A 23,452-nucleotide genomic window follows, 5' to 3' on the forward strand; every position below is an offset into this window, starting at 1 on the left:
ATTTATAATAAAAAATTATTATTTTTAATAATATTCTCTATTTTTTTTCGTATGTGAAGACTATACAGTACAAGACTGTATATAGCATTTTACAAAAGCATATAAATATCTGAAAGCTAACTAATTACGTACAATATGTTAGAACACGACTTAAAACTTGCAATACCATGCGGACTTGATCCAACCCCAATAAGCCATTTTTTGGAGGCTAGCTAGCTCTATTATATTTTTCAACCATAGGCTTTCTCAACGAAAGCTTTATCGATCGTACGGAACTCTTGCCGCGGGATATTTTTTTATATAATTTGAATTCTGCTATACCCAATTATTTTTTCTTTTTTTTTTTACGTATTTTATTGATATGATTAGTCCAATAAATTATTTTAAGTTAAAAAAAATCAATCACGTATAAAAAATATACAAAAATTACTATACATATAATTTTTATATATAATATAATAAATTATTACCTAATAGAAAAATTATTATTATTATTATTATTATACACACATGCTTGCATTATATAGGCTACTTAACAACTGATCATATATAGTACTTCGCGTTATCATAGTATCATGTTTAGTATAATGCTTACTTTTATATAGGGTTGTATAGGAACCGTCGAAATCAGTCGTGAACCGATCAGACTGACTGTCGGAGTACAAAACTAGTCGGAATCGGCAAAGAACTGGTCAGCAGTCGAGAAAAATTGAAGGAAAATTGATATCAATGGTTCGGCGTCGGTTTGAACTGTTGAAAAATTGCTGAACCGGCTTATCCGATCTTTTTTTTTTTTTTAATATATGTATATAAAACGGTATCATTTCACTTATAATGAGTGAAACGGCGTCATTTTAGAGTTTGAAAGTTAAAAAACAAAAAATTATAATAGAACGGCATCGTTTGGTTTTTAACAGTACCGTTTTAAGATGAATTAATAACCCTCCATGCCCCTCTTCTTCTTCGCCACGTCGTCTTCTTCCTCTCTAACCTTTGCAACTCTCTTCTTCTTCCATGGTAGCGATGGCGAGACACTTTTTCACTCTTCTTCATTTCCTCATTCTTTATAGAAGACGTCGATAGTGGACCGAAGACTGCGCCGATGCATATCAAGACAGATATGATCGGTTTCCTCATCCCAAATCCTTGGTTTCGGCCGATTCAACAAACCTATGATAGATGTTGATGGTGTCTTTATTTTGCACCAAAATCGACGCCGAACCCATCGATGCACAGCCCTACTTTTACGAGCCTTTCGCTGAATGTTTTGTGGAATGATATGGCACTGCCATGTTATCTCGCTTCACGATCAATTAATGTTGGTTGTGCCAACTACCACATTAATGTAGTAGTGACACGTGTCACCAACATTTATTCAAAATGACATTGCACAGCACGTGTTATTGTCATGTTATGTTTTTTTTTTCCTCCAAATAACAGAGGACGCGCGGCACCTCTTTTATTGAATAAAGTCTCACCAAAGGTAGAGGAAAACATATCTGCAAGACCCACACTGAAAGCCAAAACAAAAGGACTCCAAAAACATTAACAACTAAGAGAAGTACTACCGAATATATAAATAGGGAAGGTTTAGCTTATCCGTTCGAATGAGATCTCGAAGTTTCCTAAGTACCTGCGTGATCTTGTTCCTGAGCACTAAGTTTCGCCAAATAGTCAGCTGAGACATTTCCTTCAGGGAAGACATGCTGTATGAAATGGTCTCCATCTCTAAAAAATTTCAAGATCTCCTTAATTCCAATATTCTTAAAGGTACCACACTCCACACTCAGCACCACTAACCCACCGAAATGAGTCGGTTTCAACATCCACCCCTTGAAACCACCTTAGTGTCATGTTATTATGCAAAACCTATAACGTCCGATCAAATGTGGTAGTGACACGTGTCATTAGTGTAAGCATGATCATCAACCTAGCTAATTAATTTATTCTTGATGACATTGCACTGCACGTGTTACTGTAACGTCATTATGTAAAATACTATTCGATAAAAAGTTGGTGCATATTGCACGACTCTATATTTAAGTGCCTTTATATAGATATTCTATATGCGAGACAAAGCTCATGTGTGAGCCCTTTAAGTCCGGCCGTTGTCGACCACAATGGAGGACCATGCGATCCTTTTCCATGCAGGTAAACAGTCATCCCTCAGTTGGCTATGATATCTTGATCAAGTTGTGTGGGAAAGAAAGAAGAAAGAATTCTATCCTGAGACCCTGATCAAGACCCCCCGATCGCGTCGATCGGCATTTCCAAAATCTTAAACAGTTTGGCCACGTCCAATCAATCAATCAACCAAGATTGTAACTTTTGCAATGAATTAGATCGTGCAAAGTCTTGTTCTTCATGTATATCTTTTTGGTCATGATCATCGAGTTTGATCCTTTTGGGCGGTCGTGTGTGGTCCATGCATGCATGTATTATATAGATTTGATGGGTTAATGTACTAGATCGTGATATAATTAGACATGACCGACGACCACGCCCGGCCATGTCTTAATTAGATCGATTAAGACATTCTGAATGCACAGTTCTGTTACGCCTAGGCGTATGCAGTGCGCGTACTCCTTTCTGCATGAGAAAGCGGGACATGATCAACAAGTATCTTTCTTTGTCATTATTTCATATATATTCTCTCTCTCCATCTCCACGTACGTATATATTTATATTCTCACGGTTACATGAATTATTGCATGGGAAATAGGCTTTGATCTTTGGCCTCTAATTCTGAGTCTAGATTTTGTAAAGAACAATACTATATATCAATTACTATTCATTTTTACACTCTATATTTATAATTTTTTCATAAGGTGTAAGGATATTTTTTATAGATTGTGATGAAATTGTTTTTTATAGGATATGGGGTGTAGGACAGTGGTGAATAATGACTGATAAAAAAAATTTTCTTTTTCAAATATAAGTTGAAATCTTAGACATCATTCTCTTCAAATGATCTATATATGCAATTAATTAGATATTACAATTAATTGAAAGTCGACCATTAATATTTCTCAATATATAACTGATCAAGGCAATTAAAGAGGTTAGAACTTAGAGATCATGTCAAGTAATTAAAGATACAAGCTAGAAGACAAAGGTACTTCAACATCATACTTAATTTCAAGGAATCTTTTATTATTATTGTTTTTTATTTTTATTCTTTTGTTTTTTGGCTGGTTCATGAGTATTTGCCCTTAGCACATGGGAGAACAATCCCTTGGTAGGGGTCTACTTATATTATAGGCATCTCATGTGTAACTTACTGCTTTAGATAATGACAATTTTACGATGGAGGCTAGGAATTTGAATTATTCATGAAGCAAAGATTTATTATCATGTAAAATCATGCAGTTCTGAAAAAAGGACTAACAGCTAGAAAAGTCAACAAATTTGCAGTCACTTTTCTTTGCCATTGAATTTCACATTCAAGCAAAGATTTATTATGTAAATCATCATGCAGTTCTGAAAAAAAGGACTAACAGAAAAGTCAACAAATTTGCAGTCACTTTTCTTTGCCATTGAATTTCATATGCAGATCGATAGAAGCAGAGCAAGCTGTAAGTAATTAAGCAGCTTGATATATGTATGCATGGTTGATGCCGGCAGTTGGACAAAAGCTCCAAGAATGTCATAACTAGATCCATGTGTTTTCCCACTTAGGCCTATGACATTCGTGCCGCGATCGAACAAAAAGGTGAAACCCATGCAGTAGCTAGCTAGCTAGCTAGCTGGAGTATGAGATCAATATGATGTGTTTCCTTTTTCGGCTTTTTACTGTGATTTGAAATAATTTACTTTGCTGATCACCAAGTTATAAATGTAATTACCAGAACCTGCATGCACACGGCCTCCTGCCTGCCACTAGCGTACTACTCTTTGTAATTTAATTATAAGCGCGCAGAGCAGCGAGCTAGCTAGCCTCGATCTTCAAAATTATTGCGAGAAAAAAGCTCTATATCTTGATTCACGTGTACGTACGAAGTCTATGCTATTCAAGATCAGGCGACCGGGCCACCTAATTGTTGTACGTATGTACGTACCCCCATTATGATGTCATTGGCATCATCATCAATTAAGAAGTAGTATTTCGTGCTATTTATAAGATAATAAGGGTCATGATCATTTAACCAATTAATTACAAGATCAATATTCTAGACACCAAATTAATTACATGAGGCAGACCACTAGCTAGGCGGATCGATTCTGCCCTTACGACAAGTGTTACTGCTCATGATGCATGCCTTGGGCCGCCATTGATTGTTCTGCTTTAAATATAACTATATATACTGGCAATTAATTAGGTTGGGTGGCCAAACTGATGATCAAGGGGAACCTCGATCTTTATAATCATAAGCTAGCTAGCTATTGGACAGTACTTGGTTTTGGTTTTTTATACTGATTTATAGTCATGCATGCATGTAACCCAGAGGATATATTAATATTATATATATATATATATATATGCGGGAACTAGAAATTAGAGATCAATTTCATTAATGTACAAGCTGCATGCATGCTGATCCAAATATTTATAATACTCAAGTACTACTCACATTATATAATATATATATATATATATATATTTATATATGATCATGATCATCAGCGGCCTACAAGACCAGAATATTCTTGATTGTGCATATTTAATTAATTGGCTAGGTTGATTATTTCTGATCAACTAAGGGAAATGCCATTAATACTCCAGTCAGCTCGATCGTCTTCGATCATGACAACATAGCATACCATATTATACAGTGTCATATATATATATATATATATATATAAGACCCTGGCCTATTCCCTACTGATCCCTAGTCTCCAATTCATTTCTCAACAGTCATGGACAAAAGAATGGAATACTTAACCTTGCATATTATTCCCTTCTCCTCCTCTCTCTTGGCTATCCTCACATGAGGGTTGATTATTATTCCATGGAGAAGAATAATACAAACCAGAACTTTGACCATAAGAACCAGCTCCATGACCCATCCTTCTTCCAAACTGGGATGTTGGTGCAGGCATATTCTCGTTGCAGGCATACCGCATCAAGTCTGCATTTGTGGCCTCCAACTCCTTCTGGAGCCGAAGGACATGCCTTTGGAGGACTGAGATGGCTCCAACACAGCCATAGACCGGGTCTTTTATCCTTGCCTCGGCTTCATAGGCCAGAGAGTTGACTGCATCCTCTCTCTGATGGGGAAGGACTTCGTTGAGGAGCTTACTCACATTGCTTGCGCCAAATATCTTGTGAACATTTGCAAATTTTTGTGGCTCTTCAGGCGGAAAATATGGTGCAAAAATGCAATCTGGCATGCATTTTCTCCTTAAAAACTTGCAGGCAGCACACGGAGAGTTGGAGTAGCTAGAGGAGGCCATATTAAAATATCTTCACTGCCTGGCAAAAAAAAAAAAAAACAGAAAAGATCTAAAAATCACCCATCTCATTCATTAACTAGCAGTTTATATATATAGAGAGAGATCTGCAGAATGGACTGGGCAATTAAGAATTAATGCTGCTGCCTTCGTTGAACTGGGCAAAACTTTTCTTTTTCAATTAAACTTGGTAATTTCAGGGACAGTGGAACTAGGGTTAGTACCAAAAGCAGTCTTTCTTGAATATGAGTGTTACTTTCTGTGAATAATGTTGCATCTTTTCAATCTCTTCCCCACGGAAGAAATAATAAAAAGAAGGAATATGACACAGGAAGATAGGGATGATTTACTGTGTTAAGATTCTCCTGGATTTGGTCAACAGTTCCTAAATTCAACTGATATACTTGTCCTTTGAAAAACTCTCTCTGCCCCCTTCTCCCCAGCCAACCTCCACAAATTCAGCTTCCTGAACTTCATTGAAATTACTTACACTGACCACCTAACATGTTGATATATCCTTGTCTCTCTAGATCTCTTTTCTTTTCTCTCTTTTACTAGTCATTAGATCAGTATGGGATCTCACTAATGTAATTTTAACCTCTTTCCTGTGACTCTATGAAGGTAAATCACTGGAATTCTACCCTGGGTTGATCATCAACTGGAATAAACTTATAAAAATTTAAGAAACATATATTTCATTCAAAAAGAAAGGAAAGTTATTAGGTATAAGAAAAGAAATTCTATATCAAAAAGGCTGCACCCAGTACTTACCCTTTTATCTATGACGAGTTTTCTCGAATCGGAAATAATCTCATTACCTTTCACCCCCGGCGCCGTAGGCTCCTTCAAGATCTATTCTGATAAGAGTCCCAAGGAAAAAGAAGCTGCAGCCATATAGACATGAGTTGGAGAACTCCTTGAGTTTTCTATTGAGTGTGAGTTGAGAAAAGACAAATGAAACCTTAGTTGCAGGTCAGATAAAGAGAGTGACTCGCAAATACAGTGATAAAATGAAGACGGAGATCAGAAAGGGAGGCAAAGAGCATTTTCAGTAAGAAGGAACGAGAGGCAAAAGACAAGGGAAATAAATGGGGGGCACAACCCTAGTATAAGAAAAGAAGGATGACTATGTCACTGCCTTTATAATAATGTCAAACACTGTTCAATCGACAGCATATGTTCAAACTTGCCCCCGTCGCAAGTTTTTACTCCTGTTCTCACATATTTCAAAGATCATGGATCAAATGCAATATATTTTGACATGTTTATGGGACCCTACAATATCGAAGAAAAAACATTATCTTTTCACTCCATGAGGCTGCTAGCAATATCTATATGGGAGATTTTTGTTTGATGAGACGCCTAAGAGAATCTCTTGTGTGATCATCAAAACGCCTGTAACATGATCATATATATCCTTATTAATTTCTTCACCAAATTGGACATAAATGTTCAAATATGTGGCATAAGCTTGGCCACTAAGTGTAGTTGTGGTTGGGAAGCTGTAGAGTCTGATTTACATGTTTTTAATGATTGTGATCTTGTTATATCTGTATGCAGCATGGCATCACTTCTCACAGATTTTTAACGTCTTAGATCTTTTAACTTGGGGGTAGAGAGATAAATTATTACTAACTTAAGGGTTGGTTTTCCATGGGACAAATCAGATTTATATAATTGCTCAATTAGTTCCCTGTTTAATACTTTGAAAATTGTGGGTAGTAAGAAACTCAGCCAAATATGAAGGTATAATCAAGCTTACTTCTTGTATTATTTGAAAATTGTGAAATGGTTGCATGAATTAAATCTGATGATTAAATCATCAAGGGGCATAAAAAGATTAGATGATGTTTCTATTTTAAATTTCTTGAGAATTCCATTATTGAAGACTAAACTGAAAAAGTTTAGTTTAATTCGATGGTTGAATTTTCCTACTGGTAGAATGGAACTTAATATTGTCTCAAAAGGCAATCCTGGGCTTGTTTGCTGTTGTGGTATTATTTGAGATCAATGTGGAAAATTTATACATGGATTCTTCATTCATTTGGGAGTTGGTACAAATGTTTTTGCAGTTAAAATTGATCTTTCTTTGTGTTACCCGCTTAGTTTTTATGATGTAATTGTTGAGTCAAATGCATTACTGGTAGTTAATTGGTACAAAAATAAGAAAAAGCCTCATGCAGGTATGTGAATATTTTGGAAGATATACTTGAATTTAACAAGTGTATAAGTTTTGATGTGCAACATATATATAGAGAAGGTAATGATGTGACAGATGGATTAGCTAATCTTAGAGTTTAAGGTATTATTTTGTTTTTCTCTTCTATGTTACAATTACCTAGCTAGAAATTTGTATGGAATTTTTTTATTGATAAATCTGGTTTACCATATTTTAGATGGGTCAAATAGTTCATTTAGATACTTGCTTTATTTCTATTATAGATGCTTTGGAACGGTTAATGTAGGTAGTAGTTTTATTTTCTTGTAAAGAAAGGTTTTACAAGAGTTTTGGTCTTGAGATTTATGTAACCTCCAAAGGTCTTACATTAATTGTAAAAATTATTTTTCTACCATAAGATATAGCTATTAATAAATTTTGGAGTATCGTCCATCTTCTTAAAAAAATAGATATAATTAAACAATCAAGTACTTAACCCAAAGAGAAGAATCATGCATAATTTTAGATCATATTCGAACTTTGCCAATATATATATATATATATATATATATATGTGCATATACATGACTTTGGGTTGTCTCTCCGAGGCACATTAATTTAAGGGTTCATTCGTTTAAAGACATGGTAGCTAGGAAGCTGCAACGTCGTCCCAGCCTCTGAAATTTTGTACCGTTGAATTCAATTATTGAGTTTGAGTAGGTAGCAGCACGAAACTCCGAAAGCTTTACTGTTAGCTTCCATTATTGAAAACATGCAGTAATCAGCAGCATGCATACAGTTCGATCTCAGTTACTGAAAAACTTGGCTGAAATTTAATGGGCCGGGATGCATACCAATTAGAATCGTTTGAATAATGAATTAAGATAAAAATAAATTAGATAAAAGTTAAAAATTAAATAAAATATTATTTTTTAATATTATTATTATTTTAAAATTTAAAAAATTTATTATATTTTATATAAAAATTTAAAAAAATTATAACATTACACTCGGGAGTTGATCATCACCTATCTCTTTACTGTTTAGTTTGTGATCGATTGTACCTAGTACTACGTACTCCTGACAAAGTCAAACGTAAATATTACTGTAATAATGCAGCCAAATCCCCCCGATCGATCATCATGAGATATTCCAACTTGCAAGAAAATTGAACAAATCTTCACAAAATGGAAACAAAAATGCAGATGCACCAACAATGTATACTTGTATATATGTACGTAAAAGGCATGCGTGCAATGAATGAAGCCGGTTTTGTGTAAAGTAATGCTAGGATAAATATATAAATTTTCTATAAGTCTTTTGTAAAATTATGGGTCTCATCAATAAAAAGTGAGTTTTTTATACTTTTTCATGGTGGGTCATCTTTTTTATGAAGTTTTTGTGCGAGACTTGTATGTGTCATTTATTTATATATATATATATATATATATATATATATATATACTCTATTATAATAAGTTGCTACCTAACTGTGAATAGTAATTTTTGTTATTTTTTCGTTAATTTTTGTTATTTTTCTATTAAGTTCGTTAAGTCCTATTTTACTAAAAGACTCTTAAATCTATTGATCATTTGATATGTAGCTCCCTTGTAAAATTTAATGAATGATCCAGTTTTACCAAAATGTCTTTAAGATCCTTGACCATTTGACATGTAGTTCTCTTGTAGAATTTAATGAAAGATTATGTTTTACCAAATATCCCTTAATTGCCCCGCGGTGCACATGAATTGACGTCTCTTTTTATGTCATTTTTGTTCTGACAGTGTACTCATTTTTCTTTCTTTTTATTTCAATTTTTTTAAAATAAAAAATTAAAATGACTTTACTCTTTAGAACATAAATGCTTTAGAACATAAATGCTTTAGAGCATTCTTATTGTAAAATTGAACTTTAAGTAAATTTAACTAATAAAATATTTAAAACACTCAATATATAATATATATTATTAGTTTGATTAGAATATAATTATTTTTGAAATTTTAATTAGTAGAACTATAAAATGTGATAAAAAATAAAAATTTAAAAATTATTAAATTAATAATATTTTTTTATTATATAGAGAGTAAATAGATAATCTAATATAAATGTAGACCAATGCTCATATTTCACTGAAGTTTACATTTTTTTTTAATATTAATTTTTTGTCTTTCTTTAACGTTATATATTTCTTTTAGATAAATAAACTACTAATTTTTTTATTTTTTTTAATTAAAATTATTATGTCGAGTGCACCACGAGACTAACGCATTCAAGGTCATTCCTAAATATGTGTATATACTTGTTTGATCTTTCATAGGCCAAAAAGGCAGCTGGTTACTTTAATTTTAAAGGTTGGGTGGTGGATGCCCTTTTTTTTCTTCTGTTTTTTGCATAACGTACGGGTTCTCTAGAGCTAGTTACGTAGCTAGAAAATGAAGGTCACATTTGATTGTTAGGACTATATTGAGATGAACTTAGTTTAATTTAATTTTAAGTTAATTTTTACATTCAAACATTAAATTCTCAAATTATTAAATCTATCTCAACTTAAAATCTCTTTACACATGGGACTCACAAATTTTTTAAATTCAACATCTTTTTATATACGGAACTCACAACTTTTTTCAAATTTTTATAAATATATTTAAACTCATTTTAACATTTAAACACATCTTAAGTGGGCCTCACAAAATTTACTCTAACATCTAAACTCATTAATATTCATAAAGAACTCAACTGATCTCAACTTAACTCAACATTTAAACGCAGTCTAATATTACTTTCCAACTTTTTGGTATCCCAATTACAAATCATAATTTCTATCAAAACTTGATTTGTTACGCACAATTTACTCCATCGATATACATCATATATACACACATACACATATACGTTTAAGACTATTAATTAATTTTACGAATATACATTAATTGTCTTATTACATGATGTAGATTATAATTAAACTTTTATTGATCTATATACACAAACATGTATAACGTATATGATAAAATAATTGATTGGACCTTCCCTTCTTTCAAATTCTAATAATTTGGGTTATCATAGGCTCATAGCCTTTGCATGGGTATCAAAAAAGCAAGTGGAGAGAGACGATGGGCACTTCAATGAACCATGAGAAAACCTATTCATAATAGATCATTGCTTATATATATATATATATATATATACACACACTAAGAAATCACACGTCAATATTGAACTATGAAATTAAATATGAGTAACGTACGGTTGCTTCAATATTTCTTATTCTCTGTTGGTATATGTTGTGCCAGGATCTGCTTATGTATCTATTTCTTTCTCGTTTAATCAGTTATCTAATTATGATAAGAATTTAATTAAAATGATATTGATCCGTTAATAAGATATAATTGGATCCCAACAAAGGTTTTAAACAAGTTGAATATAGAACTTATCAAAGTCGATCTTTTTGTGAATATACATAAAGAGAGAGAGAGAGAGAGAGAGGTATCTTGTAATTTTGGTAGAAAAATTCTACTCATCATTCTCACACTACACGTAATTTTTTATTTTTATTTTCTTATCAAATATGTAATGTATGAATGATAAGTAGAACAACTTAATTAGTTTAGGAATAATAAAATAAAATAAATATAATGTGTATAATGATGAATAGCAAAACTCAATCTTACTATCTTGAAAAGTCTTATCTCTATGGGATAGATTGATGATAACAATCATACAGTAGCATTTTCAAGATAAACGTGAAAGGTCATGAAGGGTGCACTAGTCTTATCGCGTGGTATGAAGATTCACACTTTGGATTTAATATCAAAATCCAATGATGTGAAGATAAATATAAAGTTGCATTAGAACAAGTTTGACCACGCAAATAAGGGCACTTTCTGTTAAATAAATAAACAGATTATATTTTCGCTTTCAAAATGGAATAGTACATCGTATTGCGACCCGACCCAGATTGACTTGGAGTGCCGCAGAGAACCTGGCGACGACAAAAACCATCCGGATTTGATTCGGACACCATGCACCGTCGCACGTTAGAACGCATAGAATTCAATTTGTTACCTACGGGCTACGAGGATAGTAGTTGATCAAAATTTATTCACAATCTATTTATTTTTTACAAAATGTATTTTTATATCCCATGTTATAATTTTATTTATAAATTTTAACAAATACATTTTGAGCTTTTATAAATGATATATAGTGCATACACACACTAGTTATATAGTTTAATACTTAATCATAATCATATATTCATAAATGGCTCATTTAATAATTAAGCTTTCTCATATGGTTTTTCTACTAAACAAATTTAAATTTATAATCTAATTTTAGATTTATTAATTATAGTGCTTTCAATTTTGATTATATCAATCGTTTCGTTAGTATATCATTAACAACTCATTCAAATGACAGGTAAACACTAATGATCGGATGCCACTAATTATGTAAAAATATAGATTGAAAAATCCAAAAATTAATGTTTAAGTCATAAAAGTTTAAACTATAAAATAGGTACAAGAATTATATACAAATATTATCCAATTGTAAAAAATAATTTATTAATATCGTTTTCTTAACGAGTAATATTGTTAGATACAATATTAAAATGTGTAAGTTTCGTGAACTTCCTTTGAGAAATAGTAGGATTTGTTAAAAAAAATTATTTTTTTATGTGAGTCCCAAATTTACCCACTAGTTAAAAAAAATGCATTCCACACTTTAAAATTATAAATATCATTTCTCTTTATTTAAAGGATTGTCATAATTGGACGTGGCTATTTTAACTATAATTTAAGAAAAAATCTACTCATTATCTTTATACCACACACAATACATGATTTTTTTATTTTTATTTTTTTCCTTGCCAAATGTGTAGTATATGGATGATGAGCAGAATAATTTATTTAATTTAACAATAATAATAATAATAATAATAATAATAAATCAAGTGAGATGATGAGTAGAATGACTATAATTTTAGAAAAATTTCACTTATTATCCTTACATCACACACTACGTACGATTTTTTATCTTTTTATTTTTTTTCTTTAGCAAAAATGTTATATATGAACAATGAGTAGAATAATTCAATTAGTTTAGCAAAAATAAAACTAAAAAAAGTAAAATACAAAATAAAAATAAAAAATAAAAATGAGTGTGATGTGTGAGATAATGAGTAACATAACCCATATATTTTAAACCCGCAATACTTAACCGAAGAGAAATTCTATTTATCATCCTTACAACACACACTAATATATGAATTATTATTTTTGTTATTTTATTTAAATATATATTTACATATCAATATACATGTTTAAATAAAAGAATAAAAATAACAAATATATGTTGATTGTGTAGGATATGATAAGCATAATTTTTGCCAAACCGAATACAAGCTGCACAACTTCTGCTTAGAGCATTCTCAGTGGTTTATTCATCCTATCATTTAAAATATATCACCAAAATCTGTTTTTTCTATTTTATATATTGACTTTTACAATATAATATACATCAGCTTATCTATTTTTTCTTTATATAATTTAAATATTATACTTTTTAATATTTTTTATTTATTTCAAATATTTTATCTAACTATCAATGATTTCCTCATATCTTCTCGTATATTTTGATATTTACAATATCTCTCCATATACATTGTCATATAATTATGTTCTATTTTAAATAAATCCAAATTTATAAGCTAAATCAAAATATAAATTGATTCAATTTTTTTTTTTTAAAAAAGAAGATTATATTTATGAAAATATTCTCAAAATATATTATGAAAACAAGAAAGACAATATACAAAACAACCCTTTTATTGTATACCCACCCTCTCATCTGAATAAGAAAAAAACTCTAGTCATAGAATGTACATTTGAAGGTGCATGATTTTATTTTTATTTATTTTTAGTGATGCCATAAAATGTTAAATATTACGCCATAAAATGTGAGAGAATGACTAAAATAAAAATACGATAACTTTCAAGTAGTGGAAAAGGAAATTTAGAGGAGAGAGAAAGTAATTTAAAATATTTTAGAGTGTTAAACAATATCCTCTACATTTAGAAAGATTACTGTAGCAAAATGTATAATAAATATGAAATACAAAATCCATCGGAGACTTTTGAGCAATTTTTTTTAGAGTCTAGCCACTCATAAGCTTTATATTTTGTATACTCACTTTAAAATTATGTTATTTTATATTTTTATCCTAATTTATTCATAAATATATATTGAATCATTTTCATTATGTGAGTAAAAAAATAAAATGATATATTTTTAAGTAAGTGTAAAAGATGTGAGATTTATGTCTTGAATTTTTCTTTTCTTTATATTTTACAAAAAGTTATATTTTACAAAAATCATTGCCAATACTCTTACTTCTTAAACCCTAATTTATACGTCTCTGTTCACACTTCACACACCGTTCCTCTTTCCTCAAGCCTCCATTCACCTCTCTCAAAGGTTCAGCTGGCTTGTAACAATGGCAAAACACTACAGGCCTCCCGTAAGTTCTAACTCTCCACCGCGTTGCTTTTGGTAACCTATGATCAATATGGGAATGGAAATTTCAATTTTAGTACTATTTTTTATTTTCTCTCCTTTTTTCCAGGGAAAGAAAAAGGAAGGAAACGCTGCTAGGTACATCACTAGGTCGCAGGCAGTTAAACATCTTCAAGTCACTCTTCCCCTTTTCAGGTCCCTCTCTCGCTCATAAAGATGTGTGTATGTGTGTTTAGCTAAAGCATTGAGGTTTATGTATTTAGCCTTTAGGTTTGTATACTAGGAAAATGATTATGAATACATACCTTTATTTGTGTGTAAATTTGAGTTGGATTTCATTCGATTTGGCTGATTTGAAATCATCAAGTAACATATTCTCCAATTATTTTAGTAGAGTTTAGCTGTGTACTATTTCTGCAAGCAAAATAGCATCCTTTTTGGATATGGGCTCTGGCTTTGGATAATTTGAGTAATTCTTATTAAGAAATTAGCAGGTGGATGATGCCAAACAAAATGCATGCATTATGTTAATGAGCACTAATGCAACTTTTCTCTGAGTTTTTAGCTTGTGTTTTAGGCTTATAGTATCAGGGCAATTCATATTAGGCCAAAAGCTGAATGTAACTTCTATCCCCAGTCTGTGCTGTTCTGTATGTTTGTTTGAGCCGTTAAACAAAGTTAGATTCTTGTCACGTTTTGTTGGAAAGGGGCATTTGACTGGGAATATAAACTCACCAATCGCTTGAAAATTGTAGGAGACTATGCATTCTCAAGGGTGTATTCCCTCGGGAGCCAAAGAAGAAGGTGAAAGGAAATCATCACACTTATTATCATGTGAAGGATGTTGCATTCCTGCAGCATGAGCCCTTACTCGAGATATTTAGAGATAAGAGGGCTTATGAGAAGAAGATCAAGAAAGCCGAATCAAAGAAGAACCCAGATCTTGCCAATCGTCTGCGAACCCGCATACCTACTTATACCCTAGATAGAATTATTCGGGAGAGGTTTGTTAAACCATCCATTGGCTTGGAAAGATATGATGCCAGTCGCTTGCTGCCGCCGATGAAAAACCACTCATATTTGCTGTCATAATGCTTGGATTGCAGGTACCCAAAGTTTGTTGACGCACTGAGAGATTTGGATGACTGTCTCACGATGGTGCATCTTTTTGCAGCATTACCTGCATTGGAGAGGGAGAAATTGGAAGTGGACCGTATTCATAATTGTCGAAGGTAGATGCTTCATTTTTATAGAAAGAGGTGAAATGGTGTCAGATATATGCTAGTTTTCCATCAACAAAAAAGTACGAGTGGTTAGATGACTTTAAATACAGGCTTATAATCTCGTGAGCACTTATCTGTGGTAAATCACGGTTTATTTTCCAGATTGAGTCATGAATGGCTAGCATACATCTCTCGTGTTCATAAATTACGAAAAGTATTCATATCTGTGAAAGGCATATACTATCAGGTACCGCAACCATTTATTATTTACTATAAATTTTTACTGGGCTGGCATATGGAAATTATTTTTATTTATATTCTCGACATCTTTGTCCTGTTTTTCCTCGAAGGCCGAGGTTGAAGGTCAAAAGGTCACATGGTTGACCCCTCATGCGCTGCAGCAAGTTTTGCCTGAGGATGATGTTGACTTCAATGTCATGCTAACTTTTCTGGAAGTTTATGAGGTTAGTTTATGGTGGTTCTTTTTTTATTTGTTGTTCACGCCATTATTTTGAACTTACAAGGGAAGCAAGTTTTCATAATATCAAATATACTTATTTTTTGTGGGTGCAGACTCTTCTCACCTTTGCTAATTATCACCTTTATCATTCAATAAATGTGAAGTATCCACCCATTCTTGATCCTCGACTGGAAGCCTTAGCATCAGGTATGGTTTTCGCTATTCTGGATGGAGATTTCCAAGTTCTCATCCAGGGATTTTGGCTTCTTCTTTTTTGTATTTACAAAAAAAATATTTTGGCATCTTGAAGCTGTGTGCTGAACTTCTATATTTGTAGTTTTGGTGGGTGGTTGTTCTTTAGGCTGTTTATTAATTAAACATGTAATTTAATACTTTCTTACCTATGCAGATCTCTATGCGTTGTCAAGATACATTGATGCGAACTCTAGGACTTCTGTGGTGGATCCTCAAGCTCCTACCATGTCAGGATCTGAGCAAGTTGAGACCCAACAGAAGGGGACAGAACCTGATGAGTCTGATCTAAGACTAGCTCAACTTCAATATCAACTTCCTTTGAATGAACCTGGTGTGCTGATGCGCCTTGCTGAAGATGTTGCTGGTGAGGATGAAGAAGATGAAGACACAAGGGAGTGTAAAAAACTCTTCAAGAGTCTGAAATTCTTCTTGAGTCGTGAGGTGAGATCAATTTCTTGTTATTGACCTTATGAGATATTCGATTTTTGTCCAAGATAAGATCTGTTAGAGTGACCTTTAGGTATAAAAGGCACTTAATGGCTGCTGCCACAAAGACATAAAAGGGACCTCAGTGGCAGAATCTTCTTGCTCACACCTTTTTTCAGTTTTCTGACTTTAGTGATTTTTACTCCTAAGGGGTGGGTGTTTGTGTAAAAACCCTCTGAAGCGGTGACAAAGATTAGAGATGCAATCAGTCGTTTATCCTCTCTTTTTATAAATTAAATTTGTTACGTTCAGGTTCCCAGAGAGTCATTGCTTTTTGTCATTCCTGCTTTTGGTGGTGTCGTTTCCTGGGAGGGAGAGGGGGCTCCATTTAAGGAAGCTGATCAGAGCATTACTCATCAGGTTTGCCATTAAACTCGTTATTTTTTTTGAAAAATTGTTAGATCATTTCTGAGTGATCGCTGTTTTATACAGATTGTTGACCGGCCAAGTCAAGGTCATAAATTCCTCTCCAGAGAATATGTGCAGCCACAATGGGTGTATGATTGTGTAAATGCTCGCATAATTTTGCCAACTGAGAATTATTTGGTGGGAAGGTAATTTTTCAAGTCCCTAATGTATGTGATTGGTCAGATATATTGTGCGCACAAACATATTTATTGAGAAATGTTTTTTGTGGACTTCCATGTCTGCTATAGTCAACAGCAAGAAATGACATTTATGTCATTCAAGATCGATATGGTTCCTTATAACTTCTAAGGTGAAAGTTGATGCACATCTATCACCATAGTATTAATGTTTTGACTTATTGATACATGTCTATAGGGTTCCTCCACCGCACTTATCACCTTTTGTTGACAATGAGGCGGAAGGTTATGTTCCTGAGTATGCAGAGACCATAAAACGATTGCAGGCTGCTGCTAGAAACGAAGTCCTTCCATTACCGGGTGTGGGAAAAGAAGATTTGGAAGATCCTCAGAAGTTATTGGTTGAAGGTGTAATTGATCGGGCAGCAGCCAATGAAGCTGCTGAGAGAAAGCGCAAGGTAGAAAACTGCATACAGGACTGCATATTATATAAAGTTTGATGGTATTTTATATCTTCATTTTCATGGCATGTTCATAACTCCATCAATGTTGTCGTTAACAAATTTTGAATGGATGCAGATGACTCTTGAGCAGAATCGTTATCTTGATGAATTGAAAGTGGAAGTTGATGGTCTCCAGTCTTCTTCAACTGGTCTGGACAATAAGCAGACTTCTAAAGAGATGGAGGCTAGGGAAGAATCCGAGCCTGATATACATAGGATTGTCCAGGATCATGCAAACATGTCAAAGGTTGTGATGTCACGTAATAAGAGGAAGCTTTATGAAGCCATGGAGGTAAATTTATCAATTATGCTGTTTTTATTGTTTTCCTTTTTTTTTTTTTTTTTTTTTGTGGGGGGGGGGGGAAGAGTGCATGTATCTGAGAGCTTAGATAGTGATTGTCTTAGATAATTTATGTAATAAGCTAACAACAGTCTGGATTACTGCATTTGTCTTGCATCTGGCCTAATTCACACTGTGCGGAGCTTTCGATCTTTGATTTCTTGAGAAGTTCCGATATTTTGTTAAGATGTCCATGGTTAACATCAGTTCCTGTCATTTCGTAGCCAAGCATCTACATGCTGTTCACTCATTCTTAGTATATGTTTTGTCGTGGATAGAATATCTTGCTGTTTAGTTTACTCAAAGAGTGTTTCTGGATTTTAAAAGCTGGGGGGATGTTCATGCAAGCAGGTGGATACCGAACTTGTTTCTCCATTGTTTTCCTTCACAGGCTAGAATCATTACTTGTCGATTAAATATGGTATAATTAAGTTGTAAGCTCATAAAAATACTGAAAACTATTGTAATCCTGCTGTAAATTTTTACAGAACTTTTTTGTTAAGATTGTTTCATAGATATATTTACTGTGGTCTTTCAAGTGTCAGTGTAATATAGTCGTAGCTCTCCTAAAGATAGTTTTTTATGCCAAGTGATATACAATCCTTGGGTTATTTGCTTATTAGATATATATATTTACTGTGGTCATTTAGTTATTGATATGGTCTTAGTCGATGAGTCAGAGCCTACATATTCTTTTAATTTTCTAGGTGATGGTTTTTATTCTTTTAGCCTGATGTTTCGTCATTACCTCTAATTTTCGTATGCAATCATAAGTAACCATCATTCAAGTTTGATAATATTCTCTTCTGGGGTGTGACTATTACTAATCTCTCTCTCTCGCTGACTCTCCAGATTGGCAAAAAACGAAAGCAGGCTCATGTTAATCTTCTCAAGGAACGGAAGAAAAAAATTGAAACCGGTCAGAAATTTGAGAGTTGAAGTGCCGCTGAGATTTGCACGGCTCTAATTTATTGCTGATTTGTTTTCTGTGTCATAACTGGTTAGAGGACAAAAGAATTTTTTATTCGTTTCAAAGTGAAAATGAAAATATTTATCTATTTAAAAGATAGGATGATTTGATTATTTCACTTGTCAACAAAAATTGTGAAAATGATCAAAGTACTCCATGTTTTTTACTGGATAGATACCATCAATTTCAAAAGAAGGCTTGGAAGTGTATTGAGTTCAACATTGCCAATCTATAGGTTATGATTGGCGAAAATTTTGGTAAATATGTAAGAATATTTATATATATATATATTTGTTGTTGGATGTTTAATACGAAGAATATTTAATTAAATAAAATAAAATATAGAGTCTGACTTGTATTAAATATCTCACAGATTAAAGTTGTTAAATAAATCCCAATTAGATGCAATTGAGCTTCTGGCAATGGCATGTGTCTGCTGATGTACGAAAACTGTGACTGGTCCCATCCTAATAACAAGTTTCCGTATAATACGTACCCAATCTGAGCGTCGTGGAGGGCTGGCTGTGATTCCCTTTAACAGTCTCTGTAAGGGTTGAAAATCTATGATGGATCATTTTCATCACCATGCTTCTGTGCTGTGCAAGTGGCATTATTTTTTTGTGTGGGGTCCACTTATCAAGACCCTTGTGAATTGACTACCACGCGATCCAATAATTCTAGGGTGGCAGCCTAATTATCTACGTGTCACCATGTAAACTGCGGGGCCCATATATATTAAGGTGAGTTTTTTGTCATCTTGTATTTATTTGAAGAAAAATACTTTAATTATAAATAAATTATATAAAAATAAATTTATAAATTAATATAAATTGATATAGTATATTAAATTATAAAATTATTTTTATATTATAAAATAAATTTAATAAATTTATATTAATTTATTTTATATAATTATTTTTTATATATAGCAGTTCTCTTAATCAAATAAGTTATTTTTCTGAGACATTTATGGATAGGGTACAAGGATTACTCTTGGACAGTAGCTGCTTGTTTCAGCGTACATCTTTGCTTATTTTAGTGAAATGATTGATATTTGTACGTAAAGTGTCTTATATTTTGTAATATATAGAAAAAGATGCATACGATTAATATTAGATATAGTGATGAGTTTTGTAAATGACGTGCATTTGTTTTAAAAGGAAGTAGAGTTTATTATTAAATTTTTTTTATGCATATTATATATATATTTATTTATTTATTTTAAAAAAATACGTAATACTTGCAGACTTTATAAATAAATATCATTTCTCTAATTGTATTTAGCATTGTCGGCTTTTTTTGTAGACTGCAACGTCCGAGAAACACAAGTAGAAGCCCATTCAAATGGATACATCTCATACATCCAAAACAATCGCCCGAGCTCCTGCCTGCCAAAACGACGTCGCTTTTTCATCTGTATCTGACTGATTGCATTCGGCAGCACCATTCCCTAAGAAAAAAAAATCATTGTGAAACGAACAAAGAACGTAGGAAAAAAAAAAAAAAAAAAGGCGGGAAAAAGAGCCGTTGCCACTGCCAACCAAATTTCTCGAGGTTTTGGCGCCAAAACCAAGTGCAATCGGTTTCAACTGCCCGTAAAACTCCGGGCAACTCTTTCTCCCTTTTTCCCTTGCTACAGAAATTTATCTTTTATTTTTTTATTTTTTATTTATTTATTCATATGGAGAGACTAGCTTGTTTCAAAGATATAAATGTTCTCTAAAAAAAAAAAGATATAAATGTAATTGAATTGAGAAGCTCGTTAACATATTTGGTTCGGTTCGAATAAGTTTTCTTGGTCTTAATTAATTTAATTAATGTATCGAAATTAAATATTAAATCATGGTTATAAAACAAGTTAAATTTGCAAAGGTTTATATTGACTTAATTTAAGCTCATTAACATGACTCCTCTTAACATGCTAAGCTTGTTTAAATGAGTTATTTCTCTAATTATTTATGCTAATTTGTTATTTATACCGAGTATAATTATATATCTAAACATACATTAAAGTATATTAATACAAAATTTAATTTTGTGAACCAAAATAAGGATCGTCATTATTTCGTATTATTTGGTGCTTTAGATTGTAAAACTAATATATATAGTTGCTATTGATGTTTTTGTTTGAATAATATATTTTTTTAGTTTGTAATTGTATCATGAAAGTTGTTATCGAATGGTTGTAAAATAAAGAAAAATAAAATTTATAATTTTAAGATATGTAAATTAAGTGAATTTTATTTGAAGGATGTGACTAATTTTTATTATTTATTAATTTTTCTCTTGTCAAGTTTTCAAATTTGAAAGTATTTATGAAAGGAAATCGAGTTAAATAGGGTGGTCTGAGTTCGGCTGACAAATATTTAAAATTGTATAATAATTTTAAACCCAACCGGACTTCAAATACAGCTCTACTCACGGGTTTGCAATTGCCTCTGCCTCTCCTTCACATACCCAATCAAAATATTATAAAACTTTGTTTTGCTCCATCACAAACTCTTTCTAGTGTTTCCCTTTCCCCACAAAATCTCTCTGTTGCGCGCGCGTCTTCAAAGAATAGCCTTGCAAAGACTCTTTTCCCTTATTCCCACTCTATAACTTTTTCAATCTGATTCTCTAGACTAAGTTTTCCCCTCCTTTCTATAACTTGTTTTCTTGATTTGCTCTGTTTCTCAGATACAGATTCATATTTCTTTTTCTTCACTCTGTTCTAATCCAATTCTCCAAGCAAACCGTTCTCTTCTTTTGTTTGCTCTTATTCACTCTGTGCTTGCTTCGTTTTGGGTGGTTTTGATCAAAGTAAAAGGTTTCCTTTCTGGGGTTTGCTTCGATTTCAGTTCAAAGGCTTGATTTTTTATTTTGTTTGGATCAAAGGGATGGGGGTCTCGAAGAAGCCGCAAGCAGTGGATGGAGGCCTAGTAAGAGCTTCGCTGAAGCCGATAAGCACGAAACCCGGAGGAAAAGCGAGCCAAGATGATGAAGAGGATGCTTGTTCCACAACCCCAACGGCAAAAGAAGCAAGAATACCAGAAAAGTTGTCATGCCCACCAGCCCCAAGGAAGCGCAGGCCTTCCTCAAGATGTCATTTTGACAGTGTCAGGGTGTTCTTCACTCCTCCTGATTTGGAGACAGTTTTCAAACTCCACGTCGAGAAAGCAAACTGAGAGTTAAGATTAGTCAAATCCCAGAAAAGAAAAAAAATGGCAAGAGTCGAGGGTAGATGGAAATTAGAGTACTTAAGGCAAGGCAGATATTTTACTATCTTTTTTCTTTCATTCTTTTTGTACTTTTTTTTTTTTTTTCTACTTTATATAACTCTCTCTTCTATGTTGTGGGTGGTGGCTGGTGGGTGGAAGCTGATGTACAAACAAGACGTGATATATTTAGAGAAGGGCTATTCTAGTTTGGTTTATGTTTTTTGCTAATTCATTTTCAAGCATCTTGCTTTAACTGTTTATTGTTTGGTGCTTCTGTCGGGATGAGGATAAGTCGAACTGTTTAATAGTTTCTATATCACTGTTCTTCACGTAGTGGCGGTTAAGGTAAATCTGACTGACAGAAATGACCCAAAATCTCAAGTCTTTTAAGTTTTTACATCCTCTGATATCCCTCTTTCACTCTCAGTTCTAGTATAAAAATCTAGGTTTCGAAAGTTTAGGAAAGCTGAACGAGGGTTTTGGCAGTGTACCCTACTGTCCTGCCTGCATTTCTGCTCCAGTTTTTCATGATTCCTCAAACGACTATTTACTCCTGCACTCAGCCTCATACCCTACTAATAATTATTATCGGAGACATTTTTTAAGATAAATCGGTCTGAGTTCTGACTGCATCCTTTGCTGCTGCCTTCATTGCTCTGATCACCACTACCTCCTCCTCTTCTTTCATACTGCGTTTTCTGCTCTCCCTCCATACGCGCGCGCGCACACACTCGTGTGGAGTGCAAACTGCATATACGGGTCGATACCTAGCTTGGTTGCCAAAAGTTTCCCCAACGCGTGTAAAAGTAGATCTTTTCGATGGTTGAAATGCTGCACGGATACGTTGCACTGGATTGACTGACAAAAAATACAGATACTTCCAGAGTCGTCATCATCTTAAGACTCAAAGCCCATACAACTTTATTTATTTATTATAATTATAAAAAAAAATAGTAAGAATATTAAAATTTTTTATTATTATGTAATTATGACTTACTTTTAGCACTCGATTTAGATATACGATTTAGATGAAATGATATAAGATATTTTATATAGTGATAAATTTTTTTAATTAAAATGAGATGAAATAATTTGTAAAAAAATATATGTTTAAATAGAGAGATGAGATGAGATGATTTTGATTTTTTAAGATTTAAAAAATGTGTGAATCCTACGCTATTTATAGAGTACTTGAATTCTTGATATTTTGTATTGTTTACATCATGTTGTATTGTTCATTTAAGTGAATGTTTTCAAAATTTAGAAATAAAATATAATATTTGAAGAAAAAAGATATTTGCAACCATCGCGTAATTGTTTTGAAAAATAAAATAAAATATGAGATTCACATGAAAAAAATTAATTCTTTTGATAATATATCTTTTTTTAAAAAAAAAAACGATTCCG

The 23,452-nt window shown here is 32.7% G+C and overlaps 3 protein-coding genes across 4 annotated transcripts; 2 read left to right on the plus strand and 1 right to left on the minus strand.

Annotated features, from left to right (window-relative positions):
• Positions 1–4,657: 4,657 nt before the first annotated feature.
• LOC109021641 (LOB domain-containing protein 25-like) lies at positions 4,658–6,517 on the minus strand. 2 transcript variants are annotated; one of them, XM_019004320.2, is made up of 2 exons: positions 6,210–6,517; positions 4,658–5,413 (listed from the first exon to the last, which is right to left on the minus strand). In XM_019004320.2, the coding sequence occupies exon 2, from the start codon at positions 5,392–5,394 to the stop codon at positions 4,879–4,881; it is 516 nt and encodes a 171-aa protein (XP_018859865.1). In that variant the 5' UTR covers positions 5,395–5,413; positions 6,210–6,517; the 3' UTR covers positions 4,658–4,878. The 2 variants fall into 2 exon arrangements, with proteins under 2 accessions (XP_018859865.1, XP_018859864.1); XM_019004319.2 differs by having other exon boundaries at positions 6,163–6,516.
• Positions 6,518–13,959: 7,442 nt separating this feature from the next.
• Positions 13,960–19,064, plus strand: LOC109021655 (pescadillo homolog). Its single transcript, XM_019004339.2, has 13 exons — positions 13,960–14,067; positions 14,173–14,258; positions 14,819–15,067; positions 15,170–15,295; positions 15,449–15,533; positions 15,637–15,750; positions 15,860–15,953; positions 16,156–16,442; positions 16,740–16,847; positions 16,920–17,041; positions 17,271–17,490; positions 17,612–17,827; positions 18,728–19,064. Exons 1-13 carry the CDS (start codon positions 14,044–14,046, stop codon positions 18,812–18,814), a joined length of 1,818 nt encoding a protein of 605 aa, XP_018859884.1. The 5' UTR covers positions 13,960–14,043; the 3' UTR covers positions 18,815–19,064.
• A 2,660-nt stretch (positions 19,065–21,724) lies between these two features.
• LOC118349580 (cyclin-dependent protein kinase inhibitor SMR6-like) lies at positions 21,725–22,012 on the plus strand. The gene has a single exon (XM_035694780.1). The coding sequence runs from the start codon at positions 21,725–21,727 to the stop codon at positions 22,010–22,012; it is 288 nt and encodes a 95-aa protein (XP_035550673.1).
• Positions 22,013–23,452: the final 1,440 nt, after the last annotated feature.

The sequence above is a fragment of the Juglans regia genome, chromosome 10 (assembly GCF_001411555.2).
Source record: "Juglans regia cultivar Chandler chromosome 10, Walnut 2.0, whole genome shotgun sequence".
Lineage (NCBI taxonomy): Eukaryota > Viridiplantae > Streptophyta > Magnoliopsida > Fagales > Juglandaceae > Juglans > Juglans regia.

Bases quoted from the DNA above. Each gene is read 5' to 3' on its own strand.
- LOC109021641 (XM_019004320.2), bottom strand. From the start codon at position 5,394: ATGGCCTCCTCTAGCTACTCCAACTCTCCGTGTGCTGCCTGCAAGTTT.
- LOC109021655 (XM_019004339.2), top strand. From the start codon at position 14,044: ATGGCAAAACACTACAGGCCTCCC. The intron at 14,259-14,818 runs GTCCCTCTCTCG...TGAAAATTGTAG, and splicing joins GTCACTCTTCCCCTTTTCAG to GAGACTATGCATTCTCAAGG. The intron at 16,848-16,919 runs GTTTGCCATTAA...TGTTTTATACAG, and splicing joins ATCAGAGCATTACTCATCAG to ATTGTTGACCGGCCAAGTCA.
- LOC118349580 (XM_035694780.1), top strand. From the start codon at position 21,725: ATGGGGGTCTCGAAGAAGCCGCAAGCAGTGGATGGAGGCCTAGTAAGA.